At 34.8% G+C, this 24321-nt stretch overlaps 1 protein-coding gene across 1 annotated transcript; it reads left to right on the top strand.

Moving 5' to 3' along the window:
- Positions 1 to 4245: 4245 nt before the first annotated feature.
- LOC123547829 (uncharacterized) lies at positions 4246 to 7025 on the top strand. Its single transcript, XM_053551997.1, has 3 exons — positions 4246 to 4581; positions 5938 to 6010; positions 6642 to 7025. Exons 1-3 carry the CDS (start codon positions 4462 to 4464, stop codon positions 6761 to 6763), a joined length of 315 nt encoding a protein of 104 aa, XP_053407972.1. The 5' UTR covers positions 4246 to 4461; the 3' UTR covers positions 6764 to 7025.
- Positions 7026 to 24321: the final 17296 nt, after the last annotated feature.

The raw sequence follows: 24321 nt of genomic DNA, 5'->3' as shown, positions 1-24321 counted from the left end.
CTTTTAGACGTTGAATAAAAGGAAAAACAGCCCTTGCTAATGTCGCAATCGTCTTTGCCATTTTTTTAGTATTTTCTGAAAATAATGTCCCATGCGGAATGCAAATTCTACTACTACTACTGCTACTACTACAGTTATTACTACTACTACTTCTACTACTACTACTACTACTGCTGCTGCTGCTGCTGCTGCTTCTACTGCTGATAATAATGTTAACAATGATAGTAATGATAATAATAATAAAAAGTGTACAAATGTGCATGTAGTTACAAACGACCCTGTTGTTATGTTTCTTGGTTGCGTTCTATGCTTGCAATGGAATTTTTAACACATTTTATCAACTATCACTGTGACAGCAGCAGTTTTAAAATGCCGTGTGGCCGTTATAAAAAGTCTCACTGTACTTGGGGTCAGTGTTGTTACAATTAATTTCTGGTCCTTTTCGATCGTGGATTATTTCGGAAGCACATGGCACCAGAAACACAACCAGCCATAGAGGTAGGCCCACAAAAAAATAAGCTGTAACGGAAAAATATTATAGACGGTTTGCTTCAGAAATCCAAGTACATTTTAATTTTATGCAAAAGAAAAAGGGGGTGGTGGGGGGGGGGGGGTTGAGGTGGGTGATGAAGGGGAAAGTGAAACAAGGATGGGTATTCAAAAGGGATTGCTACGTTCCTTTATCACATCACAGTTACCCTACAACGTAAACCACAGCAGCGCAGACACCCACGTACAGAAGATAAACACACACATAACTAACTTACATAGACAAACAGGCAAGTATGATATAATTACACTGTAGGGCACCGCCCAAGACACACAGACGCACAAGCAAACACACACACACATCAGCAGGAAAAAACAACAATCGGGCACCGCCTAAGGCTTCCGGCAGCCAAAAAGTAAGGTGGGCATGATAAAGCAGGGAGAGGGATGCAAAAGCAAGGGAGCGCAGTTGTAAGGGGAAAGGATACTATTGTGCTTCTTGGTTGCGTTGGTGCTTCCAAAGGATATTTTGACAGATATTATTACAGAACTGGCGATATTTTGTGCATATAAAATGCACATTAATGTGGTACATGTAAAAATTCTTCTGTTTTAGAAGGTAAATTAGAATAAAGTAAATAGAATTACCTTTAAAAACTCACCATTTTCAATGAACTGTGAAATATCTTCGTTTCGATGCATTTGCAATAACGTCCCAGTGCTGAAATTTCATGTAATTAGATGGAACATAGTTTCCGGCAATTGCTAATTTTTAATTCTTTACAATATTTCTGTTTTGATGATACATCTAAAGTTCAAGTCCTTCTCGATCACCCCTTGTTTAAAAGGGGCACACACGATGAAAATATTTGCTATTTTGATATACTACTTAATTGTACTTAATATTCATTGATACACTAAATATCTCTCCTTGCTAGCGCCAGTGTTAGCTTAAGTTTCACAAATATACATTCTATGGTACGTGAAATTGCTAACGATTTAACTTTAGTTCCGTACTCGCTTCAATCTTCAAAAAGATACGAGCTGATTTTGTATTTTTTAAGTTTTGTGAAAATATGCTCTAAAATCTAACATGATTTTCTTTCTCACAGTAGCTTTGTACTAATAATTGTAAATATAATAATGATTTTGTTGAGATCACCACATATTATTTTTTTGTTGCTATAGAAAAATCAAATTATCTTGAGATTGGTTCCATAGAATCTTCTTTTAAAACCGGTTTGTGTAGCGTGTGTTTGATTCACTTTCTTTGTTATTAAATTACTTGTCATACAATGATGCATAGACAATGATAAATTTGGACGACTGGGAAGACAAACAATCAGCATATGAAATCCAATTACGAAGCGCCGAATCATTAAGCTGATTTTGGATAGAAAATGGAATTGGAATACTTAACAAGAAATGGGGAAATGAAAATACAAATGATTTTTTCTAAATACAGTAATCATTTCATGAATAGTACATTTGTTTGTCATTCGTAATGTAAGCGTGATATTTTATGTAAACTTCTAATGCATTATTTGTTGAATTGTAATAAGGATTAACAGATTTTGAAAACGTAAACAAAGTAACACTCGCGTAACAAAAAGTTTATTGATTAATTTCAAAATGTGTTTCACTTTTTCTTGCCTGCCTAGCGGGGAAAGTATACATTTGTCCGAGCACGGGGATAGATATTCCTGTCTTTCCCTAGGGAAAAACCTTGTCTAAAATAGCGTGCACTAAGGTGACGTCACAGTACTGGCACTATTGTGACGTCATAAACTATATAAATAATGTCAGGAAATACCCATATTTGTCTCCACGATCTATTTTGAACGTGATAGGCAAGAAAAATGATCTAACATGTCTGTCTGTGTAAGACAGCTGTTTTCCCAACCCCATCTTACACTGGCAGGCATGTAAGATCCTTATAGTCATTGATCAATAGGGAAAACTGTACATGATCAGTGCGTTTGTGTCATTTTGATGCAATGCCTAAGTTATAATAAGCTGATTGGTTAAATTACTGAAAGCAGTATGAACACTTATGCCAAGCTTCTCAGACAGGGTGCGCATTATGAGTAATAAGTCTTTATCCTAGGTTCCGAAATCTCGGCACAACTTAACACCTGTATGATTATCTATGCGAGCCGATGACGACAATACATGCGTTATAAAGAGAAGTACTCACATTCTATAAACGTTGTTTCCGCCTCCCTAGTCCATATGACGCCATACTTTCGCCTGGGCGTTTTTCTATACTTTGGCGTATTTTCAAGTAAACAACTGGACTATCCTTGCGACCATTAGCGGTCAATTAAAACCAGAAAATATAAAAAAGGACTGTGTAGCTGTGATGATTTAAACGTTCTATGCTCTTCGATAACCAGTCAAAATGTTACAAAATTGCATGACCAAATTGCACAAAGATTGCAAATTACATTTCACATTGCACAATACACAAGCTACGTTATCTTGTACAACCTTGTACATTGTAGAGATATTTCTGTACTCGAAAATGCTATTAATATTTTGTTAGGCTCTTGGTGCTCTAACTTCAGACAAGTTGTTGAGTACATTGGTGTAATCATACCTTAGATTGACCCTAATCTTATGTTTTACTTGTTATGATCTGGTATTTTGTCACTTATGTTAGAGCCTTTCTCAGCAGGGAATGATTTTATTTGCACGCATTTACACACCCTCCGCCCCCCCCCCCCCCCCCCCCCCCCACACACACACACCAGTTTGCTTTATATAGGTTACTGACCGTTCCAAGACGGTGCCCCTATTTTCAATTTGTTTTCTGTCCATCTCGCTTTCTGTGTTGCTTGTGTTGTCTTGTTTGTTGTTGGCGTTTCATTCCTCTTTCTCATCACTACGCTCATCGGCCCCTCCTTTGCAGTCGCGCTCCCTTGCATTTGCAACCCCTTTCCTTTTACTATGAGTAAGTTATCGTGTCTACCATAATTTTAGACGCCGGCCGTCCTTGGGCTGTGCTCGACTGTTGTTTTTTTCCTGCTTGTGTGTGTGTGTGTGTGTGTGTGTGTGTGTGTGTGTGTGTGTTTGTATGTGTGTCTGCGTGTCTGTGTATGCATGCGTGTGTGTGCGTGTGTGTGTGTCTTGGGCGGTGCTCCACAGTGTTGCTTTATCTATCTTGTCTGTTTGTTTATCTGTATATGTTAGTCGAATGTCTGTGTTTGTCTTTTACGTGGGTGTCTGCGTTGCTGTGGTTTACGTTGTAGGGTTACTGCGTTTTAGGAACGTGACTTTCCATTTGAATATTTATCCTTGCTCCACTTCCCCCCCCCCCCCCCCCCCCCCCCACCCCCCCCCCTCCCTTTTTCTCCCCCCCCCCCCCCCCCCCCCCCCCCCCCCCCCCCCCCCCCCCCCCAACACCCGACCCCCTTTTCTACCCCTTATCCCGTTTTTCTGTATAATTAAAATGTACTTGTTGGATTTTTGAAGCAACCCGTCTGCAATATTTTTCCGTTACAGCTTCTTTTTGTTGTAGGCCTACTTCGCGATGCATGGTTCTATGGCTGTGTTTGAGGTGCTCTGTGCCTCCAGGAAATCTATCCTTACCTTTTATCGTTTGAAAAATCTTAATATTTGCAGAAAAAAGAATTATCAGAACATGCAAATCATCCCGATATTTCGTATTACTGAGATCATGTATAAAATAGACGACTTAGTTTCCCGTTAAACATGTTTAAAAACATCTGTGATAACCTTACGGCTATGTTCATTTAGCATTGAGTAATAAGCATAATTAACTTTACTTCATTATTCAACATTTATGTTAAAATCTAAAAATATGTTTTATTGCGAAACAACAAACATTCAATATTGTTGACGTTAACGTAATGTTCAATGTAAAAAAAAAAATTACGTAAGATTTATATTATTATCAATCGTGCATTTTACGTAATCGAAGAATAATAACACGGCAACGCATTTTTTAAAATGAACTCTTTTCGAAGAAATGTATGTGTGTCAAATAGTCTTATTTGTTTGCTTTTACTATTGGATATTCATGAATATTCCACAGTGGAGTGCATAAAATTAGGAAAAAGCGTAAAACTCGTGAGTAGAAAAATATTTTTGAAAATGATATTTATTCATAATTTGTTTTAATCTGCTTTATATATAATATAACTTCAAAAACTTTTAACAAGTTTTATGCTTTATTCTCTTAAACAGTGATGTACTTAAGCCACCATAAACGTCCAAAAGAACCCATACTTTAAACATACATCTGTGTTTTAATAATTTTGTAAATAAGCATTAATTAGAAAAGACTTTGCTACCTTTGAAGCAGCTTTAAACTAAATTTTCCATGAAACAGTAAAATCTGCGATTAAAATGGACAAGGCAATGATTCATGTTTGTCTTCTGTATGTGTGTTAAGTTGTCGTATACATTTTTTGTCGAAAGAAAAGTTCCTTGGGGGTAACGTACACATATTTTTATGATTATTTGTAAGTTTATACATGTATGAAATATTCAAAATATAGGAAATGTACTTTTGTTAGTACATTCTGCTGGACAAAAGATGTTACTTTTACATTGTATATATCTCTTTAGACCCCAATGCATTGCCTTCTACATTTCAGTTCTATTTCAGAATTTCAGAGAAATCTATAGTAGATATCCTAATCTAAAATTTTCAGGGTTTGACAAAGGCATATTTACAAAATTATTGAATGTACCTGTATTCAGAGTGATTTTTTTTTGTTTTAGGCTTCACGCCGTTTTTCAACAGTATTTCAGTTATGTAACGGCGGGCAGTTAACCTAACCAGTGTTCCTGGACTCTGTACCAGTACAAACCTATTCTCCGCAAGTAACTGCCAACTTCGTAGTCAGAGTGAGTGTTCTGTGTAAGTTAAATCATATGCAAATGTTTAAATAATTATTAGATGGATTCAAAATGCTTATGTTAATATATAATTTCAAATTGAATACATTGAAAAAATACACAAAACCGTCTTTTCAATAATAATGATAACTTAGGGCTTTGTTGCAACAGCAAATAAATCCTGATGTTTCATGTAGTGTAAAAAACTGACTACCGACATTTGTTTCTGGTCTAATTCAACATATGACTTTCATAGATGTTTAGTGTCAGATTTTCTAGAACTTGTCTAAAAGAGTTAACAAAAACACTTTATAAGCAGAATGTATATTTATATTAACGATCTAACATGTTGACTATTGTAAATTTGATTATAAATCGCAAGATGATATTCGTGCCCTGTAGCATTTTAATATGCACCACGTAGACGAGCATACATTTAGCAGTGATGATATTATAATTTAAGAGGCTAAATTGCGTAACAGTTCCGGGAAAATCAAAGTCTCATCACTGTATGTATAATAATGAAATATGTTTTTGCTCTTGATCAGCTTAAACATTTGTTTTATTTCTACATTCCGCTAGAACAAAGCTGAAGTGAATGCCGCGGGCAAGACCTTACTGATCTCTAAAGAAAAAATTGACAAGCGATTGAAAGGTAAGTAACACCCTAACACTCAGAGGAACACACACTAATGCGAGAACAAAACGACGAAACACTAAACAAATATCTAAATAAATCATTTAAATGTATTCATGAATAGAAAGAAAAGTATAGGTATAGTAGCATGTTGTTTTAATAACGAAACCTTCGTCGATAGATTTTACAATTTTAAACTGAAATGTAATGATTATCATAAGAAAATGTTTTGAGTAAATTACATTCCAGTGATGTAGATTATAATCAGGGTCCTATTATGCAAGATTATGAAATGTTTGATTTCGATATGTCTATGATACGCCAGAATTTAAAGAAAAGTTATTTATCAATGAAGCCATTTCGAATTTTATTCATTAAGCCGATATATTTTATTTAGAATATAATTAAATCATGTTTACATATTGGTTGGATGGTTTTGTTGTTGCCATTTCTAGGCTCATATTCAATAGGGCAGGTTGGGAGAGAGTTGTCATTGTATGGCAGTTATTATCTTACATATGGTTTATATAAATGATTAAATGATGCTAAACCTGAGTACGGTAACCTTCGTGTACACTTGATAAAATCATTGTCCTGGTCCTAGTGCTCTTGATAATTGTTTTGAACGTGTTTTTTTTTTTTTTGGCAGACAAGGAAACCCCAAGGAAAACGATAAGAACACTTTTACTGTCAGCCGTATGTACAGCGTGCAAGAAAAAGAACAACACCTGCCTTCGTCGTCTGGCGTGCTCTTCACAGCCAGGGATCTAGTTTCCTAGCTTATCTCTTGAAAACATAGTGGCTTTGTTCATTCATTCTATGAAATATTTTACAAACGATGTATAATATATTTCAACTAAAATGTAAATATGTTGGTTGTATATCAATTACGTACATTTTAAAGTTTGTCAGGTCTATTAATTTGAATACTTTTTTTCAAAATGCTACTTTATTTCACGAAGTGCCATGCTTATACAAAGAGACACAAGATGATATCATAACACGCTTAAGTTCTAAATAAAATTTCAGTGGATATTGCCTTCTTTTCCTTGACCTCACAATAAACATGCCTTAATTTAAGATAACGTCTGTAACAATAAGGATATTAAGCAGGCAGTCGTCTTTGATTTCCTACATGAACTTAGAACTGACATTCGTTACAAACCATGATAACCATTGCTTCTACATATTCCAAGTTAGGTTAAACATAAATTCTTATATTGTTGCTATAGGAAATTCAAATAAGTACATGATTTTTTAAAAATATTTTTATAATATTGTGCTCACTTGACTTCATAAGCATTGAATTGCATATCATACAAGTATGAACATAGGTACAATTTGCTATTTGCGTAAAGCAAGTATCAGTAGAAAAAATATATAATAATTGGTAGAGAATAGGAGGTGGAATAATTCATAAGACATCAGGAGAAGTATTGCTATTTCTTTTTGAAATACAGTTTTATATAAATCTGTCTGAATATGTCCTGTTAAAATTACATTGTTTTATCTGGCATTAATTAAATTGTAAACGTTGATTGTCTAAAGACTAAATTCACTGTACAAGTTTGGAACAAAGCGCCGAATGCAAACTTGCAATAGGTCAATTCCACAACAACCCATAAAATGTTGGAGTGTTGAGGTAGCACATCGTAGCCGGCGGCCGGGAACAATTGTATCACTGTAAATACATGTACTACAATGTCCATATCTGTACTTTTATTGTATCAAATTAAATATCATAGTCTTATCATTGTACAATAAATGGTCATTTACAATGGTTTTTGTTCTCAGTCCTCTTTGTATAGGCAATTGACAGTGATTTCGTAATTAAATTCTGATGTTCTCTTTCTTAATTATTGAAGGTGGGTTTCTACGCTTCTACTGATTTTGTTGTCTGGCCTATTTTATGTTTTACATGGGTTTCATCTCAGTCATGTACTTTAACACCGGTGATTAAATTATTATCTTTATGGATTTAAAGAAAGAAAGTAGAAGCACATTCCATTGTGATGCTGTTGGATGTTTCGGACATAGTTATCACGCGAGCTCGTTCCCAACTGTGACATCCGTTACAATAATATATATAACAGATAAGAGAAAAACAGCAACAATAAGCTGGTATTTATAGAACTGGAATAACTAGTGATCTAACCTGCCGGCATATCACACTGGCCATAGCTTTATCAGATCAAGTGGTTCCAACGTTGTTTGAATGGTGAATTTTACGCCGATCAGATGGAGAAATATGGCCGATACTACAAATTTCCGGTATTGTAAGTATGATTTAAAGGAATTTCTACCCATTAAATAACGAATCAAATGAAAACGATGGGTGCACCTGGAGCGCAAATGTGTCTATGTTTTAGCACATGTGTCCATTTAGCTGAGATTTGTGCCGCTTATTCAAACACTTCTGTACAGTCCGGCGGGGGAAGGAGATTTTTGACAGTTTTTGACAATATCACCTCAAATATAGTGTTTATCGGCAGCAAGTAACTGTTTTAAAACCCTTTTTATGTAAAGGGCTACCTCTTAAAACAAAGCGTGTGTATTTTCATAGAATTATTCAGAGTTGTTTTTGAAAAATCGGCCGAAAACCTGATGCAACGCCGTTTCGAGTGGTTCGCTATGCAACGCAATCAAGTGGATACCGTTCTGTGTCTTACTTGCGAAGTATTACCCGTCTTAAAACAGTCATTAAGGCCTAACAATGAATAAATTTAGAGAGTTTTATATCATTATAATAATCCCGCCATTCCTAATATATTGTACTTTTACATTTTTGACATTGTCAAGAAACATCAACACAAAAACATAAAGCAGGATGAACACCGAACAATATCATAAAGTAAATAATAGTATTAGTTCGTTAAAACAAGAACCATTTCACTGATATTTATCTCATCCGCGAATGGTACTGAACAGCATACCAAAAGCGGATTGACTCTTTAAAATCAGTATAGTTACAGTTGTAAATTTTAGTCCTTTAAAACCAATACATTGCGATTTCATTACTGTTGTGCATTTAAGCTGTTCATACAAAATAAATAAAATTTGGTCCATGATAAAAGTATTGATCAATTGTTTGTACATATTTTCATTCATATTCCTGGTGAAACGTTCATTTATTTTCAGAGAGATAAATCACAGAGACCGTTAAAATTGGCCAGGGAAAAGACAAGTTTTTTTTTCCTCCATAAAACCGAAACGACGTAATAAAACTCTATGGTCGCCGTTCAAAAATGAAAATACAAATGAAATACAGGCACCAATAAAAAAAAAAACGGAACCAGCAATTCTAAGAGAGACGTGTTACCAAGCAAACGATTAAAAGCGTTTTCTCTATGTGCTCAAAGTGAATAAAAAAAAACACACACACCAAAAAAAAAAACGAAAATTCTGCTAACTCCAACTTCAAGCACCAAAATATCAAGAAATAAGGAATTAGAAGAAAGAGTTTTATCTGATGAAATGTTTGAAGAATTAACAAAGGAAGAGACAGATTTTTTAGATATAGACATTGCAGCGACAAGGCTGTCCTGAGACAACTTTCTGAAGCAAAAGATACATTATTTTACAATATTTCTAACTCTTATCAAATCGAATAAGTACCCCTTGGCAAACATCGATTTTCTTCTTTAGTTAAGACAGTTAAATAGTACAACTATGACCACGTCTCTCTTAGTATATTGCTAGTCCGTTTATTTTCTTTCACTGGTGTCTGTATTTCATTTGTATTTTCATTTTTGAAAGGCGACCATAGAGGTTTATTACGTCATTTCTGTTTTATGGAGGACTAATAAAATTTTGTCTTTTTCCATGGCCAATTTTAAACGTTCTCTGTGATTTATCTCTCTGAAAAAATGAACGTTTCACCAGGAATATGAATAAAAATGTGTACAAACAACTGGCCAATACTTTTATCATGGACCAAACTTTATTTATTTTGTATGAACGGCTTAAATGCACAGCAAATCAGTAATGAAATCGCATTGTATTGGTTTTAAGGGACTAAAAAGTAACCAATTGTTACTATACTGATTTAAAGAGTCAACCCGCTTTTGGCATGCTGTTCAGTACCATTCGTGGATGAGATAAATATCCTTGAACTGGTTCTTGTTTTTACAAACTGTAACTATTATTTACTAAATGATCTTGTTCGATGTTCATCCTTGCTTTATGTTTTTGTGGTAGATGTTTTTTTGACAGTGTCAGCAAAAATATGTTAAATGTTAAGCGAGCATAAAAATGTAAAAGTACAATATATTAGAAATGGCGGGATCATTATAATGATATAAAACTCTCTAAATTTATTCATTGTTAGCCTTTAATGACTGTTTTTTAAGATGGATAATACTTCGCAAGTAAGACACAGAACGGTATCCACTTGATTGCGTTTGCATAGCGAACCACTCGAAACGGCGTTGCATCAGGTTTTCGGCCGATTTTTCAAAAACAACTCTGAATAATTCTATGAAAATACACACGCTTTGTTTTAAGAGGTAGCCCTTTACATAAAAAGGGTTTAAACAGTTACTTGCTGCCGATAAACACTATATTTGAGGTGATATTGTCAAAAACTGTCAAAAATCTCCTTCCCCCGCCGGACTGTACAGAAGTGTTTGAATAAGCGGCACAAATCTCAGCTAAATGGACACATGTGCTAAAACATAGACACATTTGCGCTCCAGGTGCACCCATCGTTTTCATTTGATTCGTTATTTAATGGGTAGAAATTCCTTTAAATCATACTTACAATACCGGAAATTTGTAGTATCGGCCATATTTCTCCATCTGATCGGCGTAAAATTCACCATTCAAACAACGTTGGAACCACTTGATCTGATAAAGCTATGGCCAGTGTGCATATATAAAAGGGATCTTCAAGGTAACAAGACTAATCTACTGACTATATGCCTCATCTTAAGAAATAAATCTTAGACAATCATATTCCTTGCTTGAACTAAAACCTAAATTATTACCTCCCTTATATATTACATACGGTATATATAGTGACAAACATTGATTAAAAACGTTCAAATTACTTCCCAATTAGTTTCATGAAAACAATGTAGAAATGCATTTAATTTTGGCGATAAACAACATTTTAAATAGAATTGTGAATGTTTTCGTGCATAATAAAAGTATCAAATAGTAGATGCAGATCATTTTTACAATACTTCGGTAAAACACTATTTATTTATTCATTGCCATTTTTATTTTTTAACAATAATGTATTCCTCTAAGACATTCTGTACAGCCAAACAAGGACAAAGATCCGTTAAAAATAGTTGTGTTTGTTTAAGGTTTATTGTTAGTGTGGGTAAAGGAACTTGGTTCACACCAACTTCAAACGGCCAGTATGAAAATTAATATTGTCAGTGACTGTGCACAAAACCATCAATCTCCATGCTGTTTAAGGCTGAAACTGTCAAATCAAAGGTAAGCTTACGCAAGTCTGGTCAGAAGAAGCTAAGAAATAAAAAGCCGTGATATCTCTTCTTTTCTCCATGTCCTTTCTTAGTAGCAATTTTCTTTTAAGCAACTGCGTTTAGCATTCTATCGAAATCGGTACGTTCCTATCATACGCTAGGGAATATAAGTCTGGTAAAATATGATATTCAAGAACATGTCGAAATACCGGTATTAAGGATGTAGGAGCGAATTTTTTCTAACGTAAAGAATTTTTTCATACTCTGTGAGCTTGAAGAACATTTGTTTCCAAGACAAACAAGAGAAGAAAAAACATAGGTCACCGAACTCGTTTTAATTTTATAGGGCATTTTCTTCACCCTCTGCTTAAGCATTTCTGAAATCTTGTAAAATTAGAAAAATGGTGGTACTTTATAAAACATATAATATCCCACTTAATGTTATAGGGATTTCGGGTGTTACAGGTTCATATGAATACAAGGTGATGCCAGTATTATATAAGCATAAATGTCACTAACAATTCTCTTTCATTTTCACATATTTGACATTATTACCCCACCCACTTTATTGTCAATGGAAAAAACGTATTTAGATCTACAAAAAAAAAATTCTGACTTTAAGATTTTCAAAATATTTTGCAGCTTTAATTACCCACAAAAATGCTTCAAAATGAAAAGAAAAAAGGTTGGGGTCACCGCGCATTTAAGAGATTTATTAAGAAAAAAACTGTTAAAAATTGGTGAATTTTGATAGTTTTTGTTCTTTTTGTTTTAATATATGTTTTCTAGATAATATAATGTGCTATCTTGAAAACTTTTATTTCAATTATAGCTCATCATTATATGTATCAGTCAGGAAAATTTCAAAACCAAACCTAATCTACTTTAATAGATATTTGACATTACCTACCCCTACCCCATTGTAAATCTTACGTCAATTTTAGGCAAATTCCAGCCAAAAATAAGGGTGAAAAAAAAAATCCGCAAAAAGTAGAATCTATTTGCTTAAATGGTACATTATTAGCCTTATTTTAATAATCTATCATTAATTTTTGGCAAAACTTTTGTTAGAAAGCACTATTCGGAGAAACATTTTTCAAAATGGCGGATATTCTGAAAAAAAACGCTCGTACATCCTTAAGCTGAAATAAAGAGGTGGTGTTCAACTTTCTAAAAGTACAGGACAGTGTGAAAACATATTTCCGTCATGTGAATATCTACCAAGGATAGTAATAAAGATTGATATATGTAAAGATTGATATATGTAAACCAAAACAATGCTTAATATGCAAAAACATATAAAGAAAACGCATTTACTCGATGCCTTTGTAGAAAGTTGGTCAACAACAGAATCATTATAAAGGGCACAACGACACAGGATAGGAGACAAATATCGAAGTAGCTCAATTCTAGTGTCTATGAATGAGTATACCTCAGTGGTGTAATCATTTATCACGGCGTCCACGAATCTTGAAAAAATTGTCGTGGACGAAGATATTCATCGTTGACAAATTTCGACTTCCTCTTAATGCTCCCAAAATAAGCCAAATGTGGCAAAATTACCTTTTGTCAGCAGTCATATACATATTAAATGATATATTATTTGAAAGAAATTTGATAACTGAGAATAAGTGGGCATTGTGTTCAAAATTACCAATATCATTAGAATTGTGTGATTGTCCAATGTAAGAAAAGTAGCATTTTCATCTTATTTTGTCTAAAATTGATACGCCTGATTTTCTTCATGATTAACAAACGATCAAGCTATTTTTGTCATATTAATCATCACGGAAGTTTTCATTGATTTCCATCACTAGAATAGCACTACAAGTCCTGCCAGACACTCGTCATGCGAATGATTTTATAATAATGTGCTAGAAGACTTTTTGTAGTTACCTGTCAAGAGATAGAATTTTTAAAGAGATACAATCATCGACAGACATCCTTATATCATAAGGTGCCAATCATAAAGCTAATAGATGAATAAAAGCAAAATATGCTCTCTTTCAGCTACAGTACTTTATCTGCAGCTTATCAGTGATTATGTAATAGCTTATTCCAGTAACAGGGGGTCTTCATCAGACAAGAAGGAGATATTACAGGTTTTTCATTTCTAATAACGAAAAAAAGTAATCAACTCTCTAACTCGCTTTTTTATATAATTCATGTACTGATATGATCAATAAAATGGTATTTTTTTTCACCAGTGAATAAAAAAAAGTATTAATTATAATATAGAGGATAATACATGAGTGTCTTTTCATATTGAATTTATTAAACAAGATGAATAAAATAATAAAATGCGGGGCTCTGCCGAGCATTTTATCAATTTTATTCAACAAGTTTAATAAATTCAATGTGGAAAGTCACACATGTAATATTCTTTTTATCTCATGTTAGATGTTTCCTGTCGAAACATAAAAAAAAAATCTACTTTCTTTTCCTATATAAACAAGTCAATTTGACCAACGTCTCCTATACTATAAATGACTGGTCCATCATTCAATTTGGGCTGTACCATTCATTATTCGAAGAGGTGTTCACTGAAAATTTACTGGCTGAATAGCGAACAATGCAGACCATGATCGGCCTGCACGGTCGTGTAATCTGATCTTGGTCTGTACTGTCCCAAAGATAAAATGAATTGTCGTCAGCAGACTAAAGGTTAGGATTAATCATTTTGATCTCAAATATGGATAAAAGCTATCTATTTTGAGCGGTAGCATATACGTAACGCCATGAAGTCTATACGTTATATTTTTAGCGCAGTTATGTTTTATAGCGTTGCTGCAGTCATTTTAAAATTATTTAAGCATGGTTTAGATCTAAAAGTATGACTAAACACACTAATATCTGTTGGGCATGTGCATATTCAAATTTTAGGAAATACCACATCTTTAAAGTCAGAAGGAAGAAGCATATCCCTACAAAGATGCAGTTGCGTGTTTCTAGTTGTGACAGTAATAACACTGATTGATATCACAGAGTACAAATATCATTGTATTATGGTTTTGTGACGCCATAAGTATTTGCAGTTGTCTGTTTTAACTAGTCAACGATCTCAGAGAACACCCGCATAATGTCTTTACAATTCGGTGAATCTAGCACGGTTCTACCTAACGGAAACCTAAGTTCATACAGACAGTGACCTACTATTCTATTTGTTTTGCCTTTCCATTAAGAATACTTTTAAACCATTTTTCAACTGACATGCTTCTTTCTCGCGATACGAACATTGAAATTTACCAGACAGGCTGAAATCGAAAAAATAAATGCATTGTGGCGGGTAATAGATAATGTTACACTTCTATTATTGTCTCATTTCAAAACATTGTCAATATTAATATTACAAGTTTCTCCAACAGAATCTACATTTATAACTTCATTAAGTTAAAATCATTTTCTTGTATTTCAGACTTACAAATCTATCTTTCATTTTATTTATTAGTTACTTCCCAGGGAAAATAGGTTTTTTTTTCTTTCATTACTGTCACATTTGGATTTGAAGCATATTCCCGTGTGATGCTGTTGCGTGATTGCGATATGGTTGTTACGCCACTTCGTTACCAGTTGTGACAGCTAATACGCCGATACAAGGGTGATTCAGTAAATTATGTCATTGATCGTCGTATACCTAATTTAAAAATCAGACCAGTACAATTTTTTACTTTATCCCTTCAAAGTATTCTCCCTGCCCAGAAATTCACTTTTGTAGTCTTTACATCCACGACCATAATGCTGGAAAGCAGCATTTGGTATACCGTTGATGCACTGAAAATTGCAGAACCATGGACACTTCTTGTGGCATAGCGTTTACCTGTGAGCATATCTTTAGCAAGAGAAATAGGAAAAAGTCAAAGGGACTTAGGCAAGGAGAATAAGACAAGTGCTCAGCCTGAATAAGCTTTTTATTCTAAGGAAAACTAAACAATTTAAATTTTGTGGGCAGATGCATTGTCATGAATAAGCTGTATGCATTTTGAGCCTTTACTTTGGAATCAATTTTAAGAGAATTTTTCAACAGCAGTAAGTATTTTATTTTTGCAGAACTTTCTTGGGATGTTTTACCCTCTTTACAAGGAGTTTGAACAACGCGGTCACTGGAATAGAAGAAATTGCATATTATACTTTCTCGGCATATTTTGTGCTTTTTACAATTACTGGACTTGCCTGACTTTTACTCAGCCATTGTTTATAATTTATGCGTCGCTGGAGCAAAGAATAATAAACCCCTTGTGAACAACTCAGAATATTTCTTGGCATTACAATTATATATATTCGGCAGTTTTTGGATGTTTAGTCTGGTGTCAACAAACGGGTGCCCCATCTTGCACACACCTTTTTTTAATTTCAGACAGTCAGTTTTAACGTCACTAAAGAACTGTCATGGATACGACACAATTCAGAAAATATCTCTTTTGGAGATGTCCGTTTTTTTGTAGCATTGAACTACAGCCACTGTATATGAGTGTGTATAATTCAACAATGGATAACTTGGTCAATTGTAATTTGATTAATCGATATTTCACGAGTATGTTGAGTAAATTGCCAATGCCCGATACATGAAATTCTCGTGCGATTATGTACAATCATATTTATGTGATAACTTCCGAGACACCATAAGTATGCACAAATCTATGATCTATATCCTTATTAAATCTGTGTATGCCATCTTTGAATTTATGTCTGACAGTAAGACTTCATTTGATATATGACTTGTCATGTGCCAACAAATAATGGTGGAAGGCTTCGGAGCATATTAAACAATAGTACATGTATCAAAATGGGAAATCATTTATCTGCAAACATAAAATGTATATAATATAACTTACTTATCAATACACTTAGTATTGGTATGTAATGTGTATTATGATATAAAATAATCTAGTTTTTTGATAACTTGAATACATCTTAAAGCTCAACTGCACATCTAACATACTTGCAAAGTAGAGAAGCATGTAAACATTCAATGTTAAATTTTCATTGCTCAACAGAGGTTCATTTTAAATATTTATTTATGAGCAAAATCAATGTGAAAATATTGTTTTGAATATCACCGATTGTTGTCCGTTTCCGAAACCCTGTATAGTCGAATATTCCGATGATTTGTTCCAGTGAAAACACGCTTTTAAAATAACACCTCCTAAATCCTGCACCAACAAAAGTTCAAATGAGTAAATCAGACGTCTACTCCGTTACAAAGAAACAAAGGGGACGCAAATGAAGATCCCTAGTCTTTAGTTTTTCCTCCGATAATTTTCGTAATAATAAAGCAAATAATACAGGCCTTCAAATAATATGGGAAAATAATAACACCATCGGCTTGCCAGACCACCTCGTTCTTTTTCTATTAATTTGTTTAGCAGGCTGGTTGTTTACAAGACCTTACTTGATAAATAAAGCTTGATTTTAATATCACTGTCTGAAGTAATATGCATATACATTATCATGTACTTAACCATCGGGGAAAAAATCATTGATGTCAAAACATTTAATTCATTAAATGCTATCTTACTAGGAACTGATGATATTTTCATAGCATTGCAAATTCAAATGTTGCAATGTTTGATTTTTCATGTTTAAAATATTGGGTCGATTTCAGATTGAAGAAGTTCCCCATGATAACAGCACTTACATGAGGCTCTCAACAATACGTCTGCTAAAGCCGAAATTACCATGTGCATTGTATTATTGTTGTTGCTTTGGAAAATCGAATATCTTGTTATTCGTCCATTGAACGGTCACTTTCTTAAATATCAACAGGTCAAGTTGTCGACGGGGAAAGACAAACAATCAGCAAATGAAATCAAACATGAGGCGTCCAGTCACAAAGCTGAAATACGACTTTGAAACTGGAAAAAAAACAATCAAGACAAGTATGACGTCACAAAATAAATACACAATTTCCTTTCAATCTACAGTAATTATTTCACGAGTTTAGCTAGCTCATGGTTTTGTCATTCGCTAATGGAAACGAAACATATTTCTGCTGAGTCATGCTTACAGTTCTTTTTCAAGTATCTTACACTGCAAAAGGTGAATGAAATGAACTTTATTAAACACAGTGTCATGGACTGAATGTAATATAAATCTTCACACATACTGATCTGTCACAAGAATAGCATATAAAGCATTTTCCATACTTTTTTGTACTCCTATTATTTTGTTTCTGATGTGGTTGACTTGTTGTAAGCTGTTTATACATGAGGTGTATAGCTTTACCATTTGCTATGTACAGTTTCTAGTTGTTTTAATATTCGCATTTAACATCTTTCTGAAGTATCAAGGTGTTTAAATGTCCACTAAAACTGATGTTCCGGCCTTTAGTTCCTCACGTCGGAAACGTATATAGTCCCTTAATTTAACCTTTACATTTGTATGTTACACCTAGATGTAAAACAAATAACTAGTCAAACTAGCAATAAGAATTGATATAGGATATTGATCGTTAGTGAAAAACTAGCAAAGCAAAAAAAAAAAAAACGATATTCAAAATTACTAAAATTAGAGATCTTAATTCTATGTTGTTGGAATCTGATTTTGTAGACCTCTAAACTTTTTAAAGAAGAAAAACTGCCTGAACGATATACACTTGGTCTCAGACTCCCGTTCTGTTATTGCTATTCATTCTTTCATTCTTACCCATTATGCTCATGACGATGTCGTTGATTACTCGTTATGCTCAAGGAATATCTCATGTTTTACATATTTGCTTTTCAAGCTGTCACCGGCATTGTTGCAAATTAACTTCGGTTTCTTCGAACAGTCAGTTCAGGCTGATACTCAAATATGTCAAGAATTGTTAAATCGAATCGACGTTCTGCATAGCGTCTTTTAATTAACCCTTGACGTTATTCCTCGTACATCATACGCTATGTGGACATTATTACCAAAGAAAGATTTAACACTTCTTTAATTAGTCTTTTTAGACACATATATAATGACGAATACTTCGTAATATGTATATTTCGAACCAGTATTTCTCATTTACTTTGAACGTTGACTAGAAACAAATTTTAATGGCCAAAAGATGGGAAAATGAATAATATTGGGTGAAAGTGGAGGAAATATGTAATTGTTTTGACATTCAGTCACTTAAAATTTGGCTTGAATACTCTTGTCAACCCATAGAAATAATCATTACGTGAGAAAAAGAAATGTATGATCTTCTTTTACGTCCTTTTCACTTTCATTTTTGCATGAATAAAAGTTAAAACTACACATTTTATCACTGGATATGGTTGTCTTGACATTAATTGTATGCGAACTGTTTGATTTCTTGTGGGCATATTTTAAGGTTAAATCATATCCATACAAATATTCAAACATTGACAATTACCGAGCTAGTTACAATGTTTGAATTGCGCGTGCCCTCTGTTAATATTAAAAATCCTTCACAAATCTGGCAAGGAACACACAATATGAAAGATGCCCTTACCGTACCTCTTATTTCTGGTTCACATTTCAAGGTTTGTGAGCGAAACTATTTTAAGAATTGCTTTTCATCTATATGTTCTTAGACCACTTTTGCTCTGACCCATCGATTTGTAAAAACAAAGTCATTTTTTAAAAGACGAAGTGTTAAGAGTTCTGAGCTGGAAAGATCTTTTCACGCCGAAAATCTTCTATCCGTCCAAAAAGGAACTTATCAATTCTACAATCAACTTGAAACGATAATGACCTGCTGTTAAAATTAATAATGCAAAATGTTTCTAGCTTTGACAACCACTTGTAATTTTATTGTTGCCATTGGAAAATCAAATTATTATATGGCTGCCTGGCATTGAATGTGTTAAGTGTGTGTTTGATCATTTGTTCATGAAGTACAATTCAAACAAAATCTTCTAATGTCAACAAAGATAAAATGTGCGACCAGAAACAGACAAATAGTTCAAAGGGAAAAACGTCCGCATGTCGGAAATAACAACATAACAAAATCAAAGACTGATTCTAAGAGAATAAGATTTGTTCACCGATAATACGGAGTAGAAATCGATGCTATATGTTTTGCAACGTCTTTTTTATTGGGTTTAACGTCGCACCGATACAATCATAGGTCATATGGAGACTTCCCAGCTTTGATGGTGGAGGAAGACCCTAGGTGCCCCTCCGTGCATTATTTCGTTACGAGCGGGCACCTGGTAGAACCACCGACCATCCGTAAGCCAGCTGGATGGTTTCCTCACATGAAGAATTCAACGCCCCGAGTGAGGCTCGAACCCACATTAATGAGGGGCAAGTGATTTGAAGTCAGCGACCTTATCCACTCGGCCACGGAGGCCCCTGCAACGTCTTTATATCTCCACTAATGTTACCATTTTGTCTCAAAGCCCTTTTCATAAAGCTCTATGAAGCTTCCCAGTGATAAAAGAGCCTCAAGACTATGGTTTCAATTTCGATTTAATAAAAGGTAAAAACTGTATTTAATTGCTAGGCCGCTGATTTCAGGCCGCTAGGCCACCAACTTGAGGCCACTAGGCCGCCAAATTCAGCAACATCTTTGCAGCCGATGTTTGGATTTTGATTTTGTCAGTAAGCGATAGCACTATTGTTTTTGGCAACAACTATACTAGCTCTAAGTTCAAATGAATATCTCTTATGGTCCAAATTTACAGATCATTTACAACTTATAACACGAAAAATCTAGGAACGAAGATAAAATTTTCTTTCTAAATATACTATTACTGCCGTTTGATGTAAAAATGATATTTTGTCAACTGTTTTGTTGATAAATGAACAACGAGTGTTTAAAATTAAAACCGCAAAATCCAGTTTTTGCTTATTAATCTTAATAGTAATGATTACTGTGAAGTGTAACTGAATTGGGCACAAAATAACATTTTGTATTTGATAAGAAACTGCGTAATCTATATCATATAAATGTTTTTTATACTTATTGTAAAGTTTATGTTATGTAAATATGATAATATTCTGTTCATTTATGCAAAGTCATTGCAGTTACTTGAGTTATTCCCTGTCGAATAAAACTTATAGTATTTTCCTGTGTGATACGTTTTCATGTTTCGTACATACGTGTTCTCCAACTCCCTCCAGTAGCAAACGGCCGCATCATTTATTCATTTCACAACCAAATTAATTTATAAATAAGGTAGAATTTTCTTTGTGATGTGTAGAATACAGACAGAAATGAAAGCAATATTTCTCCTTTCAAACCCATTGCATTTTGTCATATTAGAATAGCTTACAAAGTACTTCAATATCCTGTTGCATTCCTGTTGCTCTGTTACATGTGTTGTCAGTATTGTAAGCTTTCGGTTATTATTAATATACAGATTTTGTGTCAAATTATGGAGTGTGTTTCTTTTATTAACCCGTCGATATTACTTTTGAAGATTAGTGATTTTCACTACTGAAAGATTCTTCCAAATGTCAGTTTCTCCCGTATGTATATAACATTGAGGTTTAACTTCTGAATACATGATACACGTATATCATATCGGTATTTTCCATGACTAACCTTAATATCTAAATGATGTCATGCCAATTTGTTCTAGACAGAAACTCCTTAATATATTTAATCGTTCTATTGCACCACTCTTGTCGTACTTTTTCACTTACTAATTTACTGTCTTACTATAATTTACTGACTGAAGAGCGAGCAGTGCAGACCATGGTTAGCTTGCACCGATGTGCAGGCTGATCTTGGTCTGCATCGGTCGTAAAGGCAGAAACACTTGCCGCCAGCAGGCTAAAGGTTAATAAAATAAACATTCAACTTAATGCTCTCGGTGTGATGAATCAAACTATAAATATCTTAAGAATGACGGTTTTAACATCCAAGATAGAATGCAAGAGGTATAAGACTTATACATAAGTCTATTCTAGATCAATTTCTTAGTTTATTTAAGAAATAATGTATAGAAAACCGTGTTCAAACGTTATTAATACACGGAAAGAGGTTATACGTCCGCGGAATAATTTCACGAGGCTGTAGACAGAGTGAATTATTCTGGCGACGTATATTAATTTAGGTGAAAAACGATTTTGCTATACATATTTTCGACTGTAATATGCTTTTAATCTAAAACAGTAGATTAAATATAGTAGCACTCTTTCTTGGTAGCAACAAAAATATGACGTCATCGCACGTTAACGTGACGTCATTTTAGCGTAAGCGTGTTTTAACAGAAACAAACATATTATTAGAATGTATTTTTTATATCCCCACCTTACTTATTATCGGTGGTTACCGATTAACGGTGCAATCCGAAAATCCCGGATATTTACTTCCTGAAGAGCACTTCCGGAATTCTTTGTTTACAAAGTTACAGGATATTCCTCAACGTGAATCTTCCGTGAAATATGTCCTTCCTAAGGGTAAGTTACGTATTTATTGTATATGAATTGATTGAAAATATATTTTTTTACTTTGTTTTACTGATAAACTTCAATATCTCTCGATGAATAAACAATAATTCCTCAGAAAAATATTTGACAGAAGGATTCCCCCTGCCTAAATGACGTCATCGAGCACTGCCTCGCGCACGCGCTTTTTGGCGCCCTTTTTGATAAACAATGCTACTGGACTAAACTTCTGACATTTCATTGTTAAGAACTGAGAAATAAAGATGCATTTAATTTTGTGTACATGTGGTAAGTTTTTTTTTATTATTTCATTACAGTTACCAACCATTGGCAAGGCTACCAAGAGAAGGCGACTGTATGATACTGGGCTGATAGCAAGAGCATACAAAGATGTAGTCTCTTTTGGGATGTCTGTGTACAAGGCAGCCAGGTTATATGGTATACCAGAGTCCACTCTACGTGATAGAACCCTTGGGCTCCAGCCAGTGACAGGAGAGAAAGAAAATCTACCCAGCAGTGGTCCACCTCCAACATTTACTGCCCAGGAGGAGCAGAAACTAGTAGAACATATAAGCTACATGGCAAGCATAGGGTATGGCTATACCCGTGCTGAATTTCTCTGCTTGGCATTTGATTGGGCCGTTACATTAGGAAGTAAGAAACAGAGTGATCCAGATTTTGCAGCATCATGGTACAAGGGATTCAAAAGACGGAACCCAGATGTAACTTTAGCAAAACCCCAGAAATTGTCTGTGCTTAGAGCAAAGTGTACCTCAGATGAGACCATGGACAAGTATTTTTGTGAACTGGCGAAAGTGTTGAAGAAGCATGACCTTGAGAACCACCCAGAGTTCATCTGGAATATTGATGAAACGGGTTTAATGATGGAGCACAACCCCCGCCATGTTATATGTATGAAGGGAACAACACCTCAGGCCATAACCTCAAACAGGGGGAACACAGTGACATTTATTGCTAGTGGAAGTGCAGCAGGCAGTAGATTACCGCCATATTATGTATTCCCAGGGATGAGATGGAACCAGGACCTTTTGACAGGGGCTTCTCCAGGATCAGCGGGTACAGTTACAGAGAGCGGATGGTCTAATTCTGCTGTGTTTATGGAATACCTAGAACAGCACTTCCTTAAGCACGTTTCAACCAAGGATCATCCTGTCATGATTTTGTTCGACGGCCACAAGTCCCATGTCAACCTCACACTTTCTACATGGGGAGAGGCAAACAATGTGGTATTCTTTGTGTTGCCACCACACACCTCGCATGTAACACAACCCCTTGATGTAGGTTGCTTTGGACCGCTTATGAACATCTACCATAGTGAGTGCCAGGCTTACATGCGCAGGAACCCAGGGCTGCAGATCAACCGCTGCAATATAGCAGAAGTCTCCAGCAAGGTATACAACAAAGGAGTTTGTGCAGAAAATCTCATAAGTGCTTTCAAGAAGACTGGTGTGTATCCTCTACAGCGGACATCCATAGGAGCTGCAAAGACTACTCCATCCACCATTTACATTGAAAACAAGGAACAGCCAATTGGTGAACCTGCTGAGTCTGTATCATTCCTTGAAAGCAAAAAAATCTTGAAAGTGCTTGAGAAAACAAAAGGTACCAGAAAGAGGAAGCCTACTATCATGGGTGATATATCATCTCCATCAAAGAAGTTGCTGATGACTCCAGTTGATCATCCAAAGAAAATTGAAGTCAACAAGAAAGACAAGAAGGGAACAGCATCAGAAGTACCCGGTCCATCTGGGGAAAATGTTGTGCCAAAGAAAAACACAAAGAGAGTCAATAAAGCACCATTGTCACATATCCCTGGTCCATCTGGTGACAGTAACACTTTTGACTCGGAGGAAGACTCCCACAGTGAGATTGCTGAGGAAGACCTTTGTTGTGTTTGTGGAAAATTCACGCCAGAGCCCATGAACCTGATGTTCACGCTGGAACCTGTGCAGTGGGGACAGTGTGATAAGTGTGGCCACTGGACACACCTTAAATACTGCTGTGATGTGAAGTTTTTGAGGAGGCATGATGAGTTATTGTGCCACCACTGTGTTTAACTGAATGTGATGATGTCTGGTGTAACTGTGATTTTTGACAAAAATGTGATAAATTGCTGTTTGTGATATCATTTATTTATTTAATTCATTCTGTATGCTATAATATACTTTTCTTTTCCACAGCAGATTAAATAATCCAGTAGCCAGAACTTTCAGCTTTGTTCACTTGTTATTTTTATGTATCTGGATGGAAGTTTAGTGCAGTAGCATTATTTCCCACAATTCCACCGATAATTGATATCTGTAAACATCCAAGATGGCGCCCATGGTCGGTCACTATGTGACCCAATATTTCCGATAACTGCGTTCCCAGGTGAATAAAATTAACTTTTAATGAAAATAAGATAATTTTTTCTTTAAAATGAGACAAAGTTTGGTAAGCATATAAATTAAATGTTGTGTATAGTGGAATGTCAATCATTAATACACCGATAATTGGTAAACCAAGGATATCTTTGTTCGGTTTATTCAAGTTACTAGGTCATGATCT

The sequence above is a fragment of the Mercenaria mercenaria genome, chromosome 9 (genome assembly GCF_021730395.1).
Source record: "Mercenaria mercenaria strain notata chromosome 9, MADL_Memer_1, whole genome shotgun sequence".
NCBI classification, from domain to species: Eukaryota; Metazoa; Mollusca; class Bivalvia; order Venerida; family Veneridae; genus Mercenaria; species Mercenaria mercenaria.
Note: the sequence above shows the minus strand (reverse complement) of the source record. Positions and strands in the feature narration are given on the sequence as shown.

Bases quoted from the DNA above. Each gene is read 5' to 3' on its own strand.
- LOC123547829 (XM_053551997.1), top strand. From the start codon at position 4,462: ATGAACTCTTTTCGAAGAAATGTATGTGTGTCAAATAGTCTTATTTGT. The intron at 4,582-5,937 runs GTGAGTAGAAAA...ACATTCCGCTAG, and splicing joins TAGGAAAAAGCGTAAAACTC to AACAAAGCTGAAGTGAATGC. The intron at 6,011-6,641 runs GTAAGTAACACC...TTTTTTTGGCAG, and splicing joins AATTGACAAGCGATTGAAAG to ACAAGGAAACCCCAAGGAAA.